Genomic DNA, 25,305 nt, shown 5'->3' on the forward strand with positions numbered 1-25,305 from the left:
TGGGCTAAGATCTTTGAGTAGCAGTGTTAAAGGTATACAGGAACTGGAGTCAAACACAGAGCTATTATGTTGGCACTCAGGGACAGTTTCAACTGCTTGGTTACAATTTATTAGAGGGACACTTCCTAAAGTTCTAAGCCCAGTATGTTTCTGAAGCTATAGGGTCATTTAAATGTTAACTAGTAACAGGAAATATTGGAAACAAAAGAGAAAACAGCATTTGTATTTGGAACTCTGAGAGTAGGTCTAGTTGCCACATTTTAATCTTTACAACAATCCTATGAAAGTAGGAACTATTATAATCTCCAGTTTTAAGATAATAAAATTAAGACTCAGAGAAGTTAACTTGCCTAAAGTTGCAAACTAGTAAGCAGCAGAGCCAGCATTAACCCAGTTTTTTTTGTCCTGTATCATAGCAGACAACAGATAAAAGGAGTTAATATGAGACTATAAGACCAGCTGGTGGAAGCAGACAGCAAGAAGTGAGAGCTGGAAGCAAAGCACAGAACAGAAGATAATTAGAAAAGCAGAGTGGCTGAGCCTTTCATTATAGCCTCAAAGAGTACTATAAGCTTTAACAGTTCCTGAAGATATTTCAAAATAATACTTCATATGCTCTAAAGATAAAAGCTGCCTAACTGGAGAGGGCAAAGTGTCATGCAATTGATAAACTTGGCAGTTCTCAACACTTCCAAGGTCGTCTCATTATCCCATGTCCAACACTGCTCTTTCCTTTCTGCATCAGTTGCTGTACTCTGAAAGCACAGTACACTGATATACACACTGAAAAATCTGAGGCCTTTTTGTACCTTGGGAAGTCTGCTCTACTAAGAGTTAGGAGAACAGGGTTCAGGACCCAGATCTGCCACTATGTCAAGATGTGACCAAGGACAAGCCATTTATCTTCTCCGAAACTCAGTTTCTTCATCCGTAAAATGAGATCTAAGTTAAGTGCTATAGTGCGACCTGTAAAATTTTATGATTCCACAAGATTAAATTATATTTGATAATACTCTGTTTATTAAGACATGGACTTTTTTAAAAGGTTGGGGTAAAAAATAATTAAGAAAAATTTGGTGCCTGGTAGGGTAAACTTAAGTAATCTGAAAATTCCTTTCAGTGGAATATTTCATTTGATCATGCTGTACAATGAGGCACTATTATACTACTATTCCCAAGTATTAAGATAATAAATCGATTAAAAGATGTATTTAAATAAATTAATGGATATTGATTCATAATTTTTGTCGAAGTAAATGAAAATATTTTGGATAAATTATAAAACTATAAAGTTGCTTGTAGATCAGTTTATAGGCTGGTTTTAGCACATGGTACAAAATACGCCCCATCCCCCCCCAAAAAAGCAAAAAGCAAATAAACAAAAAAAAAGCAGTAAGTCTCTTCTCTGAATAGAAAATGGCCTGGGTTTTACTTTTGTATATACTTTTAAAAATTCATTCTTTTATTCATTCCCCTAAAACTCTTTTGTGATAAAGACTGTTAAAGGGGGATTTCCCTGGTAGTCCAGTGGTTAAGAATCCATCTTCCAATGCAGGGGATGCTGGTTCAATCCCTGGTAGGGGAACTAAGATCTCACATGCTGCGGGGCAACTAAGCTCATGTACCACAACTACAGAGCCCATGTGCCGTAACTACAGAGCCCACGTGCCACAACTAGAGAGAAGCCCGCGTACCGCAACTAGAGAGAAGCCCGCGCACTGCAACCAAGACCTGACGCAGCCATAAAAAATAAAATAAATATTAAAAAAAAAAGACTGTTAAAGGATCTGTGCCACTAATTCATCAAGTAATTTGCTAATCCTAAATTGACTGGTAACATAGATACCAACTACCTCATTTTCTATAAATTCATAGTTAACATATACTGAGTACTTTTTATTTGCCAAGCACTATTGTAAGTATTTTATATGCCTTAACTTGTTTTAATCCAGTGAAGTAGAAAGTACTACTATCTTCACTTTACAGATGAGAAGACTGAAGTAGAAGGTTTAAATAACTTGCCCAAGGTCACATTTGTGGGTGGTGAAACAAGAGTTAAAATCCAGGTAGTCTGATCCCAAGTTCATGCCCTTTAGCCATTATGCTATACTTCCTGCCTCTCTCATCCTGTTCTCAGCTTGAATGCGTACTTTTTGAGGACCATGAGCAAATCTTATGCAAATCCCCAGGGCCTAGAACATTCCCCTAGTTAGCAGACTGCCTGCCATAAGATAAGTACTATGTCTAGAATTGAATCTAATCTTCATCTTAAAATGATAAACTAATCAATCAGAAATGCAGTAAATTAAAGGAAATATGCTTCTATTAATTCTCTTAATACAGACAAACCTCCATATAAATTATGTTTAGTGCTAGAGAGGTCACCTAGGAAATTGCAGAGTGTCAAGGATGGGCAGGATCATGGGACATTGAGATTAAAATGTTAGAGATACCCTTCCATTTCTGACTCACTCCATTTTAAAAAAGCATTGTTTTCTAAGGATTTCCTAAGAAAATAGCTTTGATTTAAGAAACTGCATTAAAACTAGTAGTCAGAGAGAGAGAGGTAACAATATTAAACTCTCATCAAAGGAGAAACCTTTCTAGAGCATACAGGGAACTGCAAGATTCTACTGTCAGGTAATTTCAGTTTCAAAGATAGAGATTAAATTTTAAATCTGCTAAGTTTAAAGGTGATACATCAATGTAAACATTTAACTCTCTTTTTACAGAAATAAAATTTTCCAACAATTTTATAGATTGACTTCACTACTTACAGTGCACTTTCCATGTCTGCTATACTTTCTTCCATTTTCTGAGACTACATAGAGGTAAATAAAGTTGTCATGAGACCCCACAGCCAGGAAGGTGCCATCTGGAATGAAACAGGAAAAAATGTTGAATATAGAAATACACTGATAGGTTTATTTACTGTCACTTTACTGGACCTACACCAAATGGTATTTTACAAATGTTGTTAAATCTCATCAACTTAACTATTCTTTGGTGTTTAATGAATGACTCCTTCCATCACTAAACATACTTGAAAACCAAATGGTCATCTGGTTGAGTACACAATCCCTTCTTGCAAATGCTCACGGGCCTTGGACTCTTCCCTTAGTCTCATCTCCTTCTAGTTAGCGACAGACTGGCCCCAGGGAGGTTAACCTACTTTTATGGGTCTAAGTATACAGTATTCATATGGCAAGCTGAGTGTACAATTGCTCATTTCAGCTGAGGACATGTGATCTCTCCAACTACAGGGTCCATTCTCTTGGGAAAGGACCATATTCTCTCACAAAGGACCATTGTACTCACCACGTAACAGATGGTCAATAAAGTCCATTTGATCTTTGGGTTTTAAATGCTACATCTGCAGTAGTTATTTGCTATTACAGCATTGAAAAAAGCCAAACCAAGACAGAAAACCTTTTCTGCTTCAAGACAACTCTTGCCAAGCTTAGAGCTTGAAGCAAATACTTTTCCTTCCTTGTTCAACACAGAGAATAGCATTCTGAGCTTCCTCTGAAATGACTCAGAAGAAATCAAAAAGATCATTTGGACTCCACACTGACCCAACAACTACTGGAATATATTTTTGAATATAAGAAAATGTCACTCGAACTAACTCCAGGGAAGAATTATGTGGATCAAAACCATATTAATAGCGGGAAAAAGGAACCGACTATCATGGAAACTTAATTAACATTTTGAATAAAGTATGAAAAGAAGTATTCAAAGTAGCTAAACGAATTGATCAAATTCATGAGTTGCTGAGTACTTTATCTAATTAACAGACCAATCATTACTATGTAACCAGTAAAAATCAAACTAGATTTTAAAGAACTTGAAGGGCCTATAAAATTTGTATATTTTGAATATTATTATAATTTATTTTCTATTATCTTATATACAAAGAAAAGGTTGCTAAATAGATTAACATTCAGCCTAATACAGTACCTATTCAAAATTCTAAGTATTTGTAGTTCCAAAAAAATGGGATTTGATTGCACTGTATTCTGTTTTCAATTGCAAATGCAGTTGTAACAGTTTGTTCTAAATTTATGTTTGCTTGATGATTTAGAATGTTGTTTAACTTTAGCAGATCTTTTGCAGTTTCCTGCAGCAGAATTTAATCTAATGTTGGGGGAAACATATTCAATACTTAACAACTCTAGAGAGTAGAGAAAAAAGTAGTCAGCTTTACTGGAAGTGAAAATATGCAATTACAGAGAAATGCTGTAAATGCCAGGAGTGGGAGTAAATCTGCCTACCTAATGAGTAGCGCATCACAGAGAGCTGTTCATTCCCGTCTGTGTGGATAGAAACTAGATCTCTGGTTTCTGCATCCAGAACAAACCACCTGTTAAGAAGTAAAAAATCAAAAATTTTCTCAGATATTATAGCATTTATAGAAAAAAAAAAAGGTTGCTGACTTTTTCTTCCTTTTAAAAGAAAAAGAAATTCTAATAATGCCCTTAAGCTGGACGTGTTTCCCTTTTCTAACAAAGGATGAGTGCAAAATGTTGCGAGATACAATATAAATATACTTATACGGGCCTAGGCATGTTCTCATTTCTATTTAGGTATTCACTGAATGCCGATGATGTCTCTTTTCGAGGCACTGTCCAAATAGAAAATGACAGGATTATCAGTGTCCTTGAAGATTACACTAGAGCCAGGAAAAAGGAAATGAGCCAATTAAAACAACGATTAAGCGCCAATCTCACCGATGGTGACTACATACAGCAGAAGAACTCACAGAAGGGAAATGAATAGCAGACAGAAAAAAACCTTCGGGGAGGATGTAGAATATGAGTTGAGCTGAATGTTGCGGGAAAGAAGTAGAGGCAGTTGAGGCAGGAGGAGTGACAGCTGCACTGCCATGGAGGTGGGAAGGAGCATGGACAGTATGATGGTGGGAGGGAAAGGCAGAGGGCCATTCATTTGGTGAGAGTTCAAAGGGACCAGCAGGGGGCACTCCTCCTCTCCAGTACCCCCTGCACATGCAAGCTCTAAGTTCTTTGAAAAACACGTCTTCATTCACATTTACAGGAAAAGTCAAAATGTAAAAAGCCTCTGGACAGGTAAAACAATGACTTAAATCCAACTACAGAATAAGTGACTCTTATCAAACCCTGTTCTAAGAGCACCTGAAGGAAGAGATGGTACTTCAGAAGAGCATGGTGAGATACTGGGTACAAAGCAAAGACTGGGAATTAGGAAGGACAACTAAAGGATAGATAAGGGAGAGGAGGGCAGGTTATGGACAGCACACACAGTTAGTTGGAGGAGTTTGGAGGTGAGCACTGCCTGGCTCAGAGCAGGCACTAAAATAAATATTTATAGAATGTACAAATGAACAAATAGAAGATAAGTCTCGAACCTGACAAATGCAAAGGTTTAGCAAGAATTATGTGGCAGCAGTGCAGTGTGTAGGAAGAAGTGGTTGGGGTGGCAACAATGGAACAGGAGCAGAAAATTAAAATCACTGTCTTAATCTCATGGAACTGGATGGGACAAAAGAGCAGCAAGTTTTGTTTCTAATTATTCAGATGGAAAAATTCCACCACTAAATTCAGTAACAGCAATCGTAACGACAGTTCCTTTTAATTTGGAAGCATTATAAATAATATCTGGACAGAGACCACTATGCCTTCAGATAAAAAGAAGTATTAGGGCTTCCCTGGTGGCGCAGTGGTTAAGAATTCACCTGCCAATGCAGGGGACACGGGTTCGAGCCCTGGTCCGGGAAGATCCCACATGCCGCGGAGCAACTAAGTCCATGAGCCACAACTATTGGCCCATGCGATACAACTACTGAAGCCTGTGCACCTAGAGCCCGTGCTCCACAACAAGAGAAGCCACCACAATGAGAAGCCTGCGCACCGCAATGCAGAGTAGCCCCCGCTTGCCGCAACAAAGACCCAACACAGCCAAAAATAAATAAATAAATAAATAAAAGAGAAATTTTAGGAGACAGTAAAGGGCTTAAAAGAATTTAAAAAAAAGAATAGTGATGTTGCTTAACATGCCTTCGTATATTCAAGGTAGAAGATAAAAAACTAAAGGATCCTGACTCTTCACCTATCACTGAAATCCCTTTCTAATTAAACATGTTCATGAATGAATTAGTAATTTGTGAGTTATGGGTTGAAACTTCTACGTAGCTAACCTAATTCATAAATTCTGTCTTCTACTCAGGTAAGAGAAATAGCTTCTATCTGTGAATACTTGAGTTTATTAAAAGCCAATTATTAGCAGGAAATTGGCACTTTGAAACCCTGCGCTGAATGTTTGATCATTTCCACTTCAAAAGGTGCATGAAGAACATATCTTATTGCAACTGGACAGCATCCACAGATTATAGGTTTCTTCTGAGAATGTAATTCATTAATCAATTTTTATGGCTGCCACCATGGAACTCCTAGAGCCAAGAAATGCCAAAGCTGATGCCAAGTGAACCACCTTTTCAGAGTAAGGAAACAAAATATTCCAACTTGGACTGAACAGACATACCTAAAGAACAATGAGACACAGCACCGCTCTGTAGGTATGAGGTTTCAAGTTTTTAATGAGTTTATAGAAACTTTACTATACTTTCTTAGGCATTTAAAATCACCAATTTTTATTTTGGAGAAGCCTCAACTGATACTATTTCCAGTTCAGTTTAATCTTCCTATGGAAACTGCAAACAATTTTATCTCTTTGAAAACTCCCTTTAAAAGTAATAAAAAAAGGAATTCCCTGGAGGTCCAGTGGTTAGGACTCTGTGCGTCCACTGCAGGGGGCACGGGTTCAATCCTTGGTTGGGGAACTAAGATCCTGCACACCGCACAGTCAGCCAAAAAAAAGTAATGAAAAAACCCAGAATGTCTGTTGGTATAATATGTAGAAACCTAAAACTCTGAGTCATTTACTGGTTAGAGATGGCAGCTCTCAAAAAAGAAAAAAAAAAACCAACAACAAAACCCTACCTACTTTTTCTGTTTCTTTAATTACATATCAGAGATTAATTCTTCCACTTTTGGCAAGGAATTTTTAGTAATAATAACTTTGCTGTTAAAAGTATACAACTTCCATATGGATCCCCAGCAATAATTTTAAAGCTCCCACCCTTTTCACTGCATGAATTACGTTCTACCTTCAGAAAAGACTTTCTGGCTCAGGACCTCTATCCTTAACAGAAGTATGGAGAGGATTACAAATCCTTTAGCAAAGGGAATTTTCTAGAAATAAATATTAAGTTTTCACTGTGCTCACCTGCATTCTCATTCTAGTCTAGATTATACACATTGAAACCAAGCTTCTGCTTTAAGGTAATTTGCAATCATTACGGGGCTCTATAGGGCCTAAAGGACTTAAAGAATCTTTCTAAATGTCATTGCTCAGCATCAGAGATGGGAAATCTTTGGCCATATATTTAAACTAATCTGACTTGTGAGTCAAGTACCCATACACAGTACCACCATTAACTAGATGACTTTTTAAAAAAGACACTTACTGATTTCTTTAGTGGCAAAAAGAGAATCATAAGATTTCAGAGCTGGAAAGTATCATACTTTACAGTCCCTAAATGAATATATATGTGTTCATAATAGGAGTTAAAAAATATTCATCATAATATAAAGTGTATCCTCTGGGTGGCAGGTTTATAACTTTTTCCCAACTGCTTTTATGAAGCTTCTCCTTATAAGAATAGGAATGTGGCTTTTATAATCGGAAAAACATAAAGTCAAAGTCAGGGGAAAGAAAAGCCCAATTCAAGCCCAATTCAACCCTCTTATTTTACAAATAAGAACATTGAAATCCCATGATGTCAAAACGCTTGGCCAGTCATCAACCAACTAGTTAGTGGCAGAGCCAGGATAGAGCTTCTAGCCCTTGGGCTTTTCACTACATCACACCAGGGAAGGGTGTGATCCCATGGAAAGTGCTCTCTCTGCCTGAGCTACACTAACATTCAGGATCTAGAGAAGAAAGAAGTCAGCAAAGGAGGCAGAATTGGCGTTTATAACCCAACCGGGGAGACGGAGTAAGTTCGTAAAGTGGTAAATAGTTTAAAGTAAAATGAATGACACAAGTTAAGGATTATGAGGTTTCAGAGCAGGAAGCAATCACTGAGGATGTGGGTGGTCTTGGATTTCATCACATCAAATGTGGCAAGGAGAGGTGGGATATAAATAGGTGGAGAGGGATAGGTAAGAAACTACAAAAAGGGCTGAGGTGTACCTGAAGGACAACGACTTAACCATTCTCGCTGGAATGGTGAGGGGAAAGATTTTTAATGGGCTTTAAGGGCCAGGCTAAACAAGTTTGGATTCCACTGTTTAGCAATCAAGAGGCCTTTAGGAATGTTCTAGTCCAGTTAGCTCATAGTTTCTTGTGTTTGCTCAATCCATTCCTCCTGCTTGATATAAGCTCCTAACTCTTCACTGCTTCTTCAAAATCTCAGAACTCTGTCAAGGCAGGACCAATTCCACCTCCTCTGTGAAGTGTTCTCTGACCACTCAGGCTCACAGTAATTTCTCTGTTGATCTTCAAGCATTACTGCCTGTTTATGCAAGTAAACTACTGATATGACATGCTCTATATCTTTTTATGTAGTATCTAATTAGGTTATAAGCTATTTGGGGTAGAGACCATGTCTTATATAATATTTCTTTGTGCCACTCACTGCATCTAGTGCTTTACAACTTGTAGGAGCACAGAGTGACTCCGAACTGGAATTATAACAAGGCAGAACTCAAGGAGATTCATGCTGATAGAGTTCAAAGACACTGTACACCCTGGGAAATGAGCTCTGGAGTACCGATGGGCCAAGTTCAGCAACATCAAATTACAGAGGGAAACAAGCTATTCTTTTCTAATTAGAAGTTTTCTCTTTTAATTATGTCTAAGAATAAAGTCTCAGCTAGTGCTAATATGTCTTTAACATCTCCCTTCTGAGCTAAAGGAGCATTTCTTACACTCAGAACCTTTCTAGTCAACAGTAGAATTTGGTAACAGTACTTCAGCTACATTGCTGGTTTGCCAAGGTTACAGTCATCATCAAAACTAACCTTTAAAAATTGTATAAAAAATTCAAAAAAAAATGATGAGTAGAGCTGGATCACTTAAGTCTCTCCAGGTCTAACGTTCTGTAATTCCACATCGAAAACTAAATCTAATTTTTTACCTTTCTGCTCACCAGGTGCATTTTCCCAGCTTGCTCTTCCTTGTCAAAGCTATTACTATAGATCAGAAACTTTGGGGTCTCTTTTGAAGTCACCTCTCTCAGTCTGCCCTCTCCCCTTTCCATTCCAGTATGGTTATATATAGTATGTTTTATATACTGACTCAAGTCCACGGATTTCTTTCTTTGAAACAATTTGAACTTTAATCTTTGCTTTTTATTCTCCCTACCATCATTTCAAGTCTATTGATTTCCCTACCTCTGGGTGTCTCACCTCCATTTACCAGCCTATAAAATGACTATGGCAAAAACTTCTTTCTTAAATAGTGTATTAGAATAGTGGTTTAGAAATAGAAATGGGTCCAACGAGGAAAAGAGTAAAGTTCTGTGCAAACTGCTTGGGGAATTTTGTCTGAGCTGACACCTGACATCCTGATGGGATGGCAAATATATTTGTGGTTTCTCTAAGGCCTGCAAGTGGTATAAAGATTAAAGCGCCTTTTGAGAAACTAGTTTCAAAAAAAAGGAAGGGAGGGACTTCCCTGGTGGCGCAGTGGTTGAGAATCTGCCTGCCAATGCAGGGGACATGGGTTCGATCCCTGGTCCGGGAAGATCCCACATGCCAGGGGGCAACTAAGCCCGTGCACCACAACTACTGAGCCTGTGCTCTAGAGCCCGCATGCCACAGCTACTGAAGCCCGTGCTCCACAATAAGAGAAGCCAAAGCAATGAGAAGCCCGCGCACCGCAACAAAGAGTAGCCCCCGCTCGCCGCAACTAGAGAAAGCCCATGTGCAGCAACGAAGACCCAATGCAGCCAAAAAATAAATAAATTAATATATACATATATAAATATTTATTTAAAAAAGGGAAAGGATGATTAATTGGGGTCTTGGAAAAATCAAGCAGAATGTATTTTACCAATAATTCAGAGATTATAAACTTTCAAATTCATAACGGCTCAGGTTCACATGTATTGTGAGCTTCATGAAGAACTTTAAATTCCATCAAGAAACACAAATTTAAAAAAATGGGAGAATGTTATATTTGAAAATGTGTGGTATGCCTAAGTGCAATTTATTAATTAAATGGCTTATATAGTCAGTGGTTCAACAAATCTAAAATTTCGATAACTAATGATTAACAATTACCAGTATATACTAATTTTTATCCATTTGTATGCTTTAAGGCTTCATTTCGGTTTAGGAGATATCAGGTCTTATTTAAAGCCTTATTGAAGTGCCAGTATTACCCTGGCAAAACCAAAGACATCACAAGAAAACTACAGACCAATGTACCTCAACAATATAGATGAAAAAAATCTTCAACAAAATACTAACATACTGAATCCAGTAATATATAAAAAGAATTCTATGCCATGACCAGGTAGGATTTATGTCTGGAACACAAGGTTGATTAGACATTTGAAAATCAATTAATGTAATACTCCATATTAATAAAGGACAAAAACCATGTTATTTCAATAGACTGGAAAAGGCAGCTGAAAAACCCAACACTCTTTCATGATTAGAAATTCTCAACAACAGAAAGAAAATTTGTCAATAGGATAAAGGGCATCTATGAAAAACCCACAACTAACATTATACTTAATGGTGAAAGGCTGAACGCTTTCCCTCTAAAATAGAGAACAAGATCAGGATGACCACTCTTGCCATTTCTATTCAATATTATACTGGAGGTTCTAGTCAGGACAATTAGGCAAGAAAAAGAAAAAACAATTCAGACTGGAAAGGAAGAAAACTATATTTGCAGATTACATGATCTTGTATGCAGAAAACCCTGAGGAATCCACTAAAAAAACTATTACTAAGAAAATAGGTCAGCAAAGGTGCAAGATAAAAGATCAATATATAAAAGGTAGTTGTATTTACATATACCAGCAATGAATATTCTGGAAATGGAAATGCAATTTCATTTAAAATGGCACCAAAAAAATGAAATACTTAGGTGTAATTTAACAAATGTGCAAATTTGTACCCTAAAAACATCTTTGAAAAAAACTGGAGACCTAAATAAATGTAAAACATCTCCTGTTCATAAATTGGAAGGCTTATTAAACTGTTAAAATAGTGACATTCCCAAATTGATCTATAAAGAGAAAAAACAATCCTTATCAAAATGCCAGCTGGCTTCGTTGTAGAAATTGACACGTTGATCTTAAAATTCATGTAGAATTCAAGGGATCCTGAATAGCTAAAACTGCTTTGAAAAAGAACAAAGTTGGAGGACTCACATTTCCCGATTTCAAAACGTACTGCAAGGCTATAATAATCAAGACTGTGGTACTGGCATAGGATGGACAGAGAGATCAATGGAATATAACTGAGAGTCCAGATAGAAACCTATATGTTTATGGTCAATTGATTCTTGACAAGGGTGTCAATATGATTCAGTGCAGAAAGAAAAGTCTTTTCAACAAATAGTGTTGTAACAACTGGATATCCACGTGCAAAAGAATGACGCTGGATATCTATACAAAGATTAGCTCACATCATATACAAAGATGAACTCAAAATGAATCACAGACTTAAAGGTAAGAGTTAAAACTATAAAATTCTTAGAAAAAAACCATAGGAATAAATCCTGAAGACCAAAAGACAGAGGAAGAATAGATAAATGGGACTATATTTTTATATAGTAAATTTATATAAATTATGTAATTTTTATTTAAAACTTCAGTGCAACAAATATTACCATCAAGAAAGTGAAAAGACAACCCTTGGAATGAGAGAAAATATTTGCAAATCATGTTACCTGATGAGGTACTGTATCCAGAATATATAAAGAGCTCTTACAACTCAACAATAAAAAAACAAATCAATTCGAACATGAGCACAGGATATGAATAGACATTTCTCTAAAGAGGCTACACAAGTGGCCAATAAACACATAAAAAAGATATTCAACAGCATTAGCCATCAGAGAAATGCAAATCAAAACCACAATGAAAAAGTGCTTCACAGCCACTAGGATGGCTATAATCAAAACACAGGCAATAACAAGGGTTGGCGACCATGTGGAGAAATTGGAACCCTCATACTTTACTGGTAGAATTGTAAAATTGTGTAGCTGTTGTGGAAAACAATTTGGAAGCTCCTCAACATGTTAAACATAGTTAACTCTACTCCTTGGTATATACCCAAGAGAACTGAAGACGTATGTCCATACAAAAACTTATGTATGACTATAACTCAAGTGGTTATTTGAAGTATATCCACACAATGGAATATTTGGTGACAAAGGGAATGAAATGCTGACACATGCTATACAACATGGATGAACCTTCAAAACATTAGGTTAAGTGAAAGAAACTAGTCACAAATGACCACATATTATATAATTCTATTTATATGAAAGGTGCAGAATAGGCAAACCTATAGAAACAGAAAGTAGATCAGTTACTCAGGGCTGGAAGTGGGTGGGAGCAATGAGGAGTGACTGCTAACGGGTACAGGAATTCTTTTTGGGTTAATGACAGTGTTCTGAAATTGAGCTTGTGATGAAGGCTGCACAACTCTGTGAACGTCTTAAAAACTACTGAATTGTATACTGTAAATGGGTGAGTTTTATGATATATGAATGATATCTCAATAAAGCTGTTAAAAAGACTCCTTACTATATGAGGATTAGCAATGTTAAGGAAGTACTATGTCCACTTAGGGCCATGCATTGAATTTTCTTCTCTTAGAAATATTAGTAACATATTCTTTTAAAATGATATTTTTTTAAATCACTGTGATAATTTATTCATACTTGTGCTTACTTCTTTTTAATTCTTTTTTTAAAACTAATTTATTTATTCATTTATTTTTGGCTGCATTGGGTCTTCATTGCTGCATGCGGGCTTTCTCTAGTTGCAGCGAGCAGGGGCTACTCTTCGTTGCGGTGTGCAGGCTTCTCACTGTGGTGGCTTCTCTTGTTGCGGAGCACGGGCTCTACGCACATGGGCTTCAGTAGCTGTGGCACGTGGGCTCAGTAGTTCTGGCTCGTGGGCTCTAGAGCACAGGCTCAGTAGTTGTGACGCATGGGCTTAGCTGCTCCGCGGCATGTGGGATTTTCTTGGACCAGGGCTCAAACCCGTGTCCCCTGCATTGGCAGGCAGATTCTTAACCACTGCGCCACCAGGGAAGCCCTTACTTCTTGACTACAAGAAGTAGAAGATTTCTACATATGGACATGAAGACATCTTTAAACATTTTGCTAGTCAGCTTTTCTGGATCATGAACAATTTGGACACGTGTTGTATTAAACTAACAACAACAAAAATCCTTGCCCTAAGTGTGACTTTTTTTAGGCTTAGGGTCAGTGATAATAATCTGAATGGCTACATTGAGGAATTTTCTGTTTTAGACAGTACAGCCACATATTCACAGATCCATGTAAAAAATAATAAAGGAGAAAGTTCTCTAAGAAACAACAGACTAACCAGATGTGAAACCAAAGACAGGAATTAAGTATAAAATGAACACTGATAACTACATCTCCCCTAGATTTTAAATAATCCCCAACTCCACACCAGAAAGGATTTTTTTTTCCACTTTTTATTTAGTTATCATATCACTTTCATTCATAAGGTGCTTTCTACTCGCAACTCCAAGAGGAAACAATTGGCTTAGCTTTAGCTTAAGTCACTTAAAGTAAGTGACTTTTCCTGTTAAGCTTGCTAATGATGACTTCACAGTAACACTAAATGTTAGAAAGTAACTTCAGTGCAATTTAATTACAAATTGGGGCAAACTGTATTTATGTGTATGTATATATTGCACATTCATCCAATGAAGTGGTGAGTCTTAATGATTCAAGTCCTTCTAACCCTTACTACTCCACTTGGTGTTTAACTCCTTCTTATACACAGTAAATGCTTTTAAAATACTATGTCAGCCAGTGATTTAACCTTCAAAGATAAACTTTCCTTATAATATTTCTAAGTAATGCTACAAACACCATAAGTACATCTCAAAGAGTACTGGTGGAGTAGTGGAAAGAGACAAGCTTTGGAACTATATAGAACCTGAGTTAAATCCCAGCTCAATCACAAGTGATTGAACCTCTATGGATCTTGGTTTCCTGTTTGTGCAAAGGAGATATTAACGAACATTCTGTTGCATTCTTGTGAAGACTTAAAGTACTATATGAAAAGAATTTAGTACAAGGTCTGTCATCAGATACTGAATACAGGGTGGCTCTTATTCTTACTACTTCATTGATTTTAGCATTTGTGATATTTGTTCAGCTGCCCCCAAAACAGATCTGACCTGCCATATGCCTGTTTAGTCCAACTTTAAGTAATAATCTATTACTGACATGTATTTTGGGGAAATCTGAGATAGTAAAGCCATCTGTATTTGCAAGTCATCACCTATTACTCTCCCAAGCAGCCTAATTCTAAAATTCCACTATTTCAGAACCACTCAAATAGCACCTCCAGTTACATGTCCACATTTCAAAGTTTATCTTTACCTTAAAGATCTATTTTTCCATGATGCTGAGCACTATATATGAGGAGGATTTTGAATATGTTTTGACTTTCTAGAGGTATTAATTTGTATCCAAGAGCCAAAGGGGAAAACTTGCTACAAAAAAACTTCACATTGTTAAATTTAGTTAGAATTAAATAAACTGGCTGATTTGAAATATTTGTTACATAAATAAAAATATTTATAGAAGTGTGTTCACAATATTTTCACTTCATTAGAAATCAGCATTCCATATTTTCTATGGGTTTAACTTTTGAAAATTTACTTTATCTTTTTCCTCTGACCCTTTAAAAAAGAAATTAAGTTATTTGTGATGAGGGCTACTTACCAGCAGAGGCAATAAAAAGGACTCAATTAAAAAATACAGATAATAATATATATTACCTAATAACCTTGGAAAGGTACTATACAATGTCTGCAAAGATAAGTAATTAATAACAATTTCAGGAAACATACCTTTACTTATCTACCTGTGTAGCATTTAAAAAAGAAAAAAGCTATAGCACAAACAAAAGCTCAACTGGGTTATTTCAGGTTCATTTTCCTTCCCTAAAAGATAACAAGAGAAATTTTCGATACCACAGAAAATTTCACAAAGGAGGTCAAGTCTGCTGAACTGTCACCTTCCTTAATGAAGACTATTCTGACCTTCCTATTTATCGTTTTGCAACTGCACCCCTTCCAGTTCCCTCTTCCTATGCTCAACCCTCCCCCACCATAGCTCTTCATTTGCTAACTTAATTAGTTATAATGCTTATTTTTCATTCTGCCTCCACCCCTGACACACACTAAAATGTGGGCTCCACAAGGGCAGGGATTTTTGCTTTGCACTCTGATGTAGCCTGAACACCCACAATAGTGTCTAACAAACGGTAGGTGCTCAAATAATTACTGAATGATTAAATGAGTATACATAAAAGAAAAGAACAAAAAGCATAAAACTGTGCCACTTAAAAGATTAATTTTCCAGATCAGATAGAGAACATTCCTGAATAATGGTTAAACATCCCACCACTTAGATTACTCAGCTCACATTTCCCTTAAAGACCCTACCTGCCTGAGTGCGTTCCTATGGCCACCACTGTGCCACTTGGATGAAAATCTGCACAGTGTCCTGGTTCCTAGAAGAGAGACAGACAACTGTTGGGGAGTACATGAGAAAGTCTCCCTAGATCTATGGGAATAGTGGCAAAACATATTTGAAAATAACTTGTTTCACATAAACATGAAATCTCAATCAACTTTACTGTAGCCAATGGTAATACCACATGGACTTAAGAGGAAAAAGGATTTCAGAGAAGGAAGGGGACATGCTGGCAGAGTGGTGAGGGGGAAGGACCACCAGCTTGTGGCTAGGCAGTGGAACAATGGTAAGGATAACAACAAACATTTGTACAGTTCTTTAGAGTCTGCAAAGAACGTGTACACACCTTTTAGGCTAGAAAAGGTGGATATCTGGGTGGGGTAGGGAGAAAACACAGTAAGAGACCAACTCAAAAAGAAGAGAGCAGAATCTGTTAGTGGGCAGTACTTACTGAACCCAACTGCACCACCACCAGAGACCTAAACATATCCATAACAATTAATACTTCATAAAGATGTGAAATATTTTTTATTTTTACTATTGAACCTGACAGAAAAACTGAGCTTCTGTCCTGTTAATTTGCTACTTTGGAGTGGGTTCATGTACTTTGTGACTAAACACTCTCCCTCCACCCCTTCCCCTTTACTGAACTATAGAAATACACTTGGTTTTAACCAATGCTGAGTCCTATTTGCTTTGCTGCTACCATCTGCCATTTTAGGGAGATTCTGTGGGAAGATTATAATCACATTCTGTTTTACTCACATCTACGAGCCTGGTCCATTCCAGCCTGTGTTCCACCGAGTTCCACATGCACACCTGTCTGTCCTGAGCACATGTCAAGAGCAAATCTTTGAAGGGATGTGTGGCAAGACCCCAAAGCTCATCAGTATGACCCTGAAAATGAAATACACCCATTGTTATAAGAAACAAAGAGTATCATCAAAAATACTCAGTTAATGGTTAAAATCATACAGCTTACCTGTACTTCTATTTGGAAGCCATCATTAAACGTTCCCCGTAAAATAAAGTTTCGTGATGTGCCTACCAAAAATTGATCTGCCTTTCCTTCTGCTACAGCTCTGATTGTTCCATACTGATCAGGAACCTAAAAAAAATTTTGTAAAGTCACCATACACATACTAACATGCAATAATTACCACCTGAAGACCGTAGTTATAGCTGTATGCAATTATGTGGTAATAAATGACAGAATTCCAAATTTGAAAGTAATCTTATACTAATAAATTATTTGTTCAGACAATTACATTTTATTACACAGAAGTTATAATGCATTAACAACATTCTTTGGTTCAATTTTAAATTCATATTTTTATATGATTTCAAGAGTTAATGATTAGGAGTAGCGGATAAAGGAATAAGTTCTGATAGACCACATGAAGACTGTGATCTGGTTTTGTTACTTACTGGTTATATTATTCTGGGTAAGTCATTTAGCCTGAGACAAATTTCTTTATCTATAATATGGGGATATATCTTCTTGGAAATGAAACCCAAGAGCAGTACTATCAGAATCCTCTTTTTTAGAGAAGATTTTGTCTACAAAGCACGTTATGAGTAGAAAAGACTGAGCATAAATTCAAAATTTAAGTCACCAACAAACAGAAGCAATATTAAACTGAGTGAATTGCCTTTGCTCTGGCAATCATTGACTAAAATACTATTCTTAACCCATTTCACTTCCTGAGATCTCAGTTCAGTTAACAAACTTTCACTGAGCACATAATACCTGTCAGGTTTTATGGATACACTTGGTTCATGCAATGAAGCAGACACATATGTAGATAAATAGCAATTATCATTAAGCCCACTGTTATTATTTTCAAGTTTTAAAATTAAGCTGGTCATTTTGTATACCTTGGAGTAGGATACAGTTTTCAATGAATGTCTGTTAAATTTTAAGTTTACATGGTTATATTTTTGGGTCACTAAAAATATAATCTCAGAAATAAATAAGCAAATTAATTATTCTGCTGATTTTTCTTATTCTTTCAAACTATTTTGTTTAGTGAATAGTCCTTTTTTTTTTTTTTTATTTTGAGGGAATGAAATGACAAGAATGTGCACCAAATTTCTCAGAAAAGTGTAAGTTATCTCAATGTGGGACAAAAGACATAAGTTTAGAGGGTTTAATATTTAAAAATTTTTATGTTCCGTTTTCATCCTTACCTCTATTTCTCTTTCAGGATTCAGATCGTGATCCCACAGAATTATTTTTCTGTCTTTCCCGCCTCCAGTTAATAACATACCATTTCTCATCTGACAAAGTGTGAACACACTGCCATCATGAGCTTTGATTTGTTTGCTGATCTGATAAACACCTAATATGATGAGGAGTAAAATAAGAACGTGAGTGATAACATTTTCCATCAGATTTTAGAGTCTTTTTGGAAGAAAACTTTAGCAGAACTGTAGAGTGATTGCTGAATGACTCAACAATTAAAAACCTATTTTCAGCAAGTCTTCTGCAAGGCAGGTAGTAAAGCTTTAATACAACCTTTTGCATTTATGTCAATAATCAGTTACTCTGAAAATATTTCAAAATACATTCTTACAAAAAGGTAGACTAAAGCAGTGATAATTCCACAGACAACAGAGGGTATATTAACCTCAGAACTTTACTACCTTTTATAATCATCTTACATGGTAGTTAGGGTAGGTATTATTACTCTTCTGATTTTAGAACTAAGGACATAGGTATAGAATTGGCTTAGCCAATACCACACAGTTAGCTAGTGACAAAGCTGTGACTAGGACTCAAGTCTCTTTACTCAATGTTCTTTTACGTTTGCAAAAAAAGCCTTCATTTCCTCTTGAGGCAACAGTCATAATATTTAACATTTAACCACTGCTGAACTGGAGGACTTCTGCTCTGTCAGGGATAGTAACCCCTTTTATTTGCTGAGATACTGGGGAAGGTGTGAGGCAGAAGAGGCACTGGCAGCTTGCAGCAGTGGCTTTTGACCAACCAGAAAAGTATTTTAAAAACTGATCCAGTCACACCAATGTGATAGCTGAATGACAGCCCAGTTTTCTTGTATGCTCTCAGCACTTCACAAGTACCCAGGAAGGGACAAGGCAGGTACGAAAATATAATCAGAGCCTCTTTCTTAAAGGTGAACATAAGATTTCATGATGCCTTACTCAGAGAAGCTCTTCATTCAGCTAGTGAAGCTGCTAGAGTAAGAGAAAAACTTTTTAGAAGATGAGAGCTTGCAGAATTAGTTACCAGGTTCAAAATGGCAAGGTAGAACCTGGTTTAAGTATGACCAAAGTCAGTTAATAAATACACCTTAGATCCCTTGGAAATGAAAAAAATTACAAGTTTAAAAATTGTTCAGTGGGGGCTTCCCCCACACTGAACAACGGGAGAGGCCACAACAGTGAGAGGCCCACGTACCGCAAAAAAAAAAAAAAAAAAAAAAAAAAAATTGTTCAGTGGGGGGCTTCCCCAGTGGCGCAGTGGATAAGAATCTGCCTGCCAATGCAGGGGACAAAGGTTCGATCCCTGGCCCAGGAAGATCCCACATGACGCAGAGCAACTAAGCCCGTGTGCCACAACTACTGAGCCTGTGCTCTAGAGCCCATGCTCCACAACAAGAGAAGCCACTGCAGTAAGAAGCCCGCTCATCACAACGAATAGTAGCCTCCACTCGCCGCAACTAGAGAAAGCCCGTGCGCAGCAACGAAGACTCAATGCAGCCAAAAATAAATAAATAAATAAAAATTAATAATAATAATAAAAAAGTTCAGTGGGGAAATGGGTGAAGGTGGTTAAAGGTACAAATTTCCAGTTATAAGATAAATAAGTTTTGGGAATTTAATGCACAGCATGGTGACTATAGTTAACAATACTGTATTGTACATTTGAAAAACGTTGCTAAGGTAGTGCACCGTAAAAGTTCTCAGAACAAGAGAAAAACCTCTACTGTATGAGGTGATGGTTGTTAACTAAACTTATTGTGGCAATCATTTTAAAATATATACATATATCGGGGACTTCCCTGGTGGTGCAGTGGTTAAGAATCCGCCTGCCAGTGCAGGGGACATGGGTTTGATCCCCAGTCTGGGAAGATCCCACATGCTGCGGAGCAACTAAGCCCGAGTGCCACAACTACTGAGCCCGCGCTCTAGAGCCTGTGAGTCAAAACTACTGAGCCCACGTGCCACAACTACTGAAGCCCTTGTGCCTAGAGCCCATGCTCCGCAACAAGAGAAGCCACTGCAACGAGAAGCCCACATACCGCAACAAAGACACAACACAGCCAAAACTAAATTAAAAAAAATAAATGTATTAAAAAAAATGTGAACTGTAAAAAAAAAATTAAAAAATATATATATCAAATCATTTTGTTGTATACCTTAACTTACACAATGTTATATGTCAATTATACCTCAAAAACCTGCAAAAAAAATTGTTCATTTTCTAATAAAATTTTTCATCAACTTTAAATGGATAAACAAAATGTGGTATTATTCAGCCCCAAAAAGCAATGAGGTACTAATACATGCTATAACATGGATGAACCTTGAAAACATTAAGGTTCGACTGAAAGAAGTTGGTCACAAAAGACCACATATTCCATGATTCCATTTATATGAACTGTCCCACACAGGCAAATCCACAAAGACCAAAAGCGACAAACAGTTGCTAGGGACTGAGGAGAGAGAGGAATGGGAAGTGACTCCAAATGGGCACAGTGTTTCTTTTTGGGATGATGAAAATATTCTGAAGTTAGTGGTGATGATTGCACAACTCTGTGAATATATTAAAAATCACTGAATTGCACATTTTAGAAGGGTGAATTTTATGGTATGTGAAGTATATCTCAGTAAAGCTGTTATTGAGGTTGTTCATTTTTACTCATCTATCTGAGCTGCCATTACATTGTTAAAATTAAAATTTGTAGAGTTTTGGTTTCCTAAAAAAAAATTATGCTACAGCTGACTCTCAAAATTACTCAGTGTGAGGCTGCTAGTGGTACAAATATTTAATAGATGGGTATATTTGGCAGGGAGAAAGGAACGGGCTTGCCTGCTTTGGAGTAGGGCTTGCCTGATTCAGCAACGCTAGGAGCAGAACTCCAACAAACTTGCTATTCAGGTCAACTGCCTCGGCTCACATCAACATTCATCACGTAAAAATACTTTAAACATTGAACAACACAACTGTGCCCAGCAGGATAGCCAGCCAATTATCTAGCATAGCTCTGATGTGACCAAGAGAGAAAGAACATCTGAGAGATGTGAATTTTCTGAGAGTATTGCTGGCTTTGCTTGGGCATTTAAAAGTGGGGGGAAAAGTGGGGGCAAAGGGCTTATTTTTCTCATGCATGGTCAAATTAACAAGAGTAATCTGAAAGTACCACGGTACCATGTAAGAAATTACAAAACGCAGAGGTGTGGCATTTCATAGCTCTCTATCAGAATGCAGGAAAGTTAAATACAGTTTCTCTATTTTTAATTCAGTTTTCCCTACTTCTAAACATGACAAATACTTTGTTAAACACTTAAGATCTTCCTAGAAAAATGGAGTCTTAGAAAATGAAAAACTGAAGAACAAATGCTTCATCAAGAATAAAAATACCCTATATAAGTAATCAACATGGTGAGATACCCACTTTCTGCCTCCTACCACCCCAGGATAGTTATTTCCTGAGGAGGACCTATATTAATTTAGCTAAAAATATGTCTGTGCTTTAAATTTAAACAAGTTACCAAAGCTTGCTTTACACAGTATTTACCCACAAAATAATTTATAATCCAAGATTTCCTTCTCATGGGTCTATATTTCTGACACTTTAATTTAAGCCAAATAATGTCTGAAATACCTGCCAAGAAAAATAATTATCCTTGTATTACAAACCTATTGTACTTCCTGGCACAATCATGGCCAAGTCCATCCAAGCTTACTTGCAAATCCCCCCTTTCTTCTCAACTCTAGCAGAAACAAGCTTCTGTAAAAACCAAGTTTACCTTGACTGCCAAATAAAGATCCTTTGGAGGGCTTTCTGTGCCTGTTTAACTACAGAATCAAATATCAGGGAGACTTTGAAATTTATGTTATATTCTTAGCAATGCGCAAATGGATCCATGTTGATTATTTGGAGATCAGGTAAAATGGTAGTATTTCTTAAAGAAACCTGGCAAAGATTTCAGAATAATGAACATTTTAATGGTGGTGTTGATACTCTCAACTTCCTCTCCCCCACTTAAAGAATTATGAATTATTTCATATAAGAAAAATTCTGAACCATTTCCTATATGTAGGAAATAACAAATACCTTATACCCACATAAGAAATAGAAAATACTGAAACAACCTAAGTGTCCATAGATGGATGAATGGATAAAGGAAATGTGGTATATATATACAATGGAATAAAAAAGAAGGAAATCCTGCCATATGCAACATGAATAGACTGTGAAGACACTATGCTAAGTGCAAAAAGTCAGAGAGAGAAAGACAAATGCTATCAACATATGATCTAAGTTATATGTAGCATCTAAAAAAAATAAACTCACAGAAACAGAATAGACTGGTGGTTGTCAGAGGCGGGGGAGGTGGGTAGAAGAAATGGGTGAAGGTAGTCAAAAGGTACAAACTTAGAAATTTAACGCAAAGATGGTGACTACTGTTTATAATACTGTAATGTATATTTGAAAGTTGCTAAGGGAGCAGATCTTAAACGTTCTCATCACAAGAAAAAAAAACTGTGAGGTGATGGATGTTAACTAAACTTATTTTGGTAATCATTTTACAATATATACGAATATCAAGTCATTATGTTGTACACCTTAAGCTAGACAAGGTTATACATTAAAAATGTTATAAAACTGGAAAAAAAAAAGAGAACAGAAAATACTAATTACTTTGAAGATTCCTGTTAAATTACACTTAAGGTAAGGAAAAAATGGTTTGGAAGCTAGAGAGCTCCTTATGAGGCATAAAACACAGTTTTGGTTTGTCTCCTATTTACTAGAATAAAAGGTTTAGCTGTGAAATTATACTTCTGCAATCCCTCAAAGTCCCTTTTTCAGATGCAGTATCACGGTATAGTCAAATTTTGGTTGATAAAGACTGCCATGGGTACAGAAATATCATATTAGGGAATATGCAAACTGGATTAATCTACTGAAATTTTGGGCAAGAATTTAAAAATGGAAACTATGAACATCTGTTCTGATCTGGGCTTACACATTTATTTCACTAAACTCACCAAATCCTTTCCAGCCATATTTACATAGCTCAAAACTCCAAATATAAAGGAAGAAACAAAATTCTCATCAAGTTTGCCCATAATAGGGTCAATCATGTAGCAAATTTCATGTGCCCAGCAGTTTACAAGATTAGATTTTCTGTTTTCTGTTCGTGCATATGCAGATTTTCTCTGCACAAAGGCTAAGCCACAAGTTTTTCAGATGAAAACCAAAATAAAAACAACTTCTGAACCTCTCCCTGCCTCTCACCTTGCACATTAAGGCTAATGAAGAGTGCATTTATACCCAAACTCTGCTCAGAGTGGTAGGATAATATGTCAACAATTTAAGTCACTGTTTTGATAATATAATACTGTTCCTGGCATTTCTGATACTGAAAAAAATGTGCCCAGGAAAAAGAAAAGAGAGGTAAGTGGGGAGGGCAACTGATAATACTGTTCTTTTTTCTTAAGAATCCTTAACCAGGAGCTTCTGGGTTGGTGAACACATGGGGATTCAGGGAGAGTGGTGCGCCTGGGGAGGGCATGTAGGCTCTTGGCGGGCCCTTTTCCCTGGCCTTGCCCTGTGCATTTTTTCCATCTGGCTGTTCCTGAGTTATCTTCTTTTATCATAAACTGGTGATCTACTTTACACTGGCTACAGCGCTCAGGCCAGGTGTCAGTACTGGAGGGAATTTGGTGTCCATCCACCGTGATGCCTCCAACTGCACATATGGCCACTTGCTCACACTAAGGATGACAGTGAAATACTTGGAAGATCATCAAACTGAAATCAGAGAACCCATTTCAACTGCTAGCTCTGCAGACTCTGGGCTAATTAATAAATGTCTTCAATTCTTAGTTTTTATGCATGGAAAAGGGGTGTGAAGTGGAATAAAGTGATGTCATGGATATAAAAAAATCCCCAGGGGAATGTCTCAGGAACCTCAGGTTGGTTCCCTGTCACCTCCTTTTTCTTTCTCCCCCTCCTTTTTTTTTGTGGAACTCAGAGACTGACAGGCCTAGCTAGTTTTCTTTCTACTGCTACTACATGCTACGCTAATAAAGAATCTCTCTCTGCTCCCAGCCTACTGATTTTAGAACAAGGTCTGTAATTTTCCTCTCATAACCTTCTACTTTGAAGGAAGTATATGGTTCTCTGGATATTTTTTCAGTTTTATTGTCCTTAAACAGAAAGGAAAAATGAGATTGAAAAAAAGCTATTTTTTTAAATTTAATTTTTATTTTATATTGGAGTATAGCTGATTTACAATGTTGTGTTACTTTCAGGTGTACAGCAAAGTGATTCAGTGACATTCTTTTTCAGATTCTTTTCCCACATAGGTTATTACAGAATATTGAGTAGAGTTCCATGTGCTATACAGTAGGTCCTTGTTGATTATCTATTTTATATATAGTAGTGTGTATATGAAAAAAGACTATTTTCAATGTTTTTCCTCTAATTTTTTCATGTACCATAGAAAAGGGCAAAGTGGACCTGTATATTTGGGTGCAAATGGGACTTGAGGATAAAATATATCTGTGTTTTTGAGGAAAACCAATTTGAGGTAAAGCTGAATGAATTCCAAGGCCCACTACTGGGGCTGGGAAGAGGAGCTGTAGTGAGAAAAAGAAAAAGAAGAAGGGGACTAATGATGAGTTATTCTTTTTATCTCTCCTGTCCCATTTTACCATATGGCCATACACACTGTTCTTACACATATTGTATCTCCAGACCCAGCCCAGGACAGTAAAACCTACAGTCGGTTGCTATGTTGGGAAAAGGAGAAGAGAAAGGGAGGAAACGTAACACAAATGTAGTAATTGGGACTATCTTTCTATATCACAGATAACTATGTTAACCAACAGCTGTTAAGAAAAGGTCCTTGGAACCATCCTTTTGTGAGTTGATATGGACAATTTTAATCACTAACTATTTAGAAAATGATACCTCTAAATTTGTAGGTCTTTGGTTTTAGTATTCATTTATTATAATAAATCCAATTTCCATAGGCAAGTCAAAGGTTTCAGCTGGATTCCAATTCCAACAAGTAGAATTCTGAAGTAATGGAGTCTGATTATGTGATATTTTACTATATTACTACTCTTATATTATCCATTAACAATAAAAACTTCAACTTTTTAACAGGGAGCCACTTTTACTGAGAGTAATGTCATCCTGCATGACCTCCACCATTTAGCCACATAAGATCTCGGGATAGAATGTAGGCTATTACTCTTTTTCAAGGATAAAATCTTTCTTCTTACACTCAAACCAGTTATTCTCATCTCTCTCTCTAAGATTTTTAGTCTTTTTTCCACCACAATAC

At 36.7% G+C, this 25,305-nt stretch overlaps 1 protein-coding gene across 2 annotated transcripts in view; it reads right to left on the reverse strand.

Annotated features, from left to right (window-relative positions):
- The window catches only part of EML4 (EMAP like 4), a 152,591-nt gene that overhangs the window by 9,221 nt on the left and 118,065 nt on the right, over positions 1-25,305 (reverse strand). For both annotated transcript variants that reach the window (XM_060026735.1, XM_060026734.1), the window contains 6 exons: positions 17,947-18,098; positions 16,739-16,864; positions 16,522-16,653; positions 15,726-15,793; positions 4,275-4,363; positions 2,778-2,875 (listed from right to left, as the gene is read on the reverse strand). In XM_060026735.1, the coding sequence (XP_059882718.1) occupies positions 2,778-2,875; positions 4,275-4,363; positions 15,726-15,793; positions 16,522-16,653; positions 16,739-16,864; positions 17,947-18,098 (665 nt within the window). The remainder of the gene's footprint in view (positions 1-2,777; positions 2,876-4,274; positions 4,364-15,725; positions 15,794-16,521; positions 16,654-16,738; positions 16,865-17,946; positions 18,099-25,305) is intronic.

Source organism: Delphinus delphis, chromosome 12 (genome assembly GCF_949987515.2).
Source record: "Delphinus delphis chromosome 12, mDelDel1.2, whole genome shotgun sequence".
In the NCBI taxonomy this organism is placed as follows: Eukaryota; Metazoa; Chordata; class Mammalia; order Artiodactyla; family Delphinidae; genus Delphinus; species Delphinus delphis.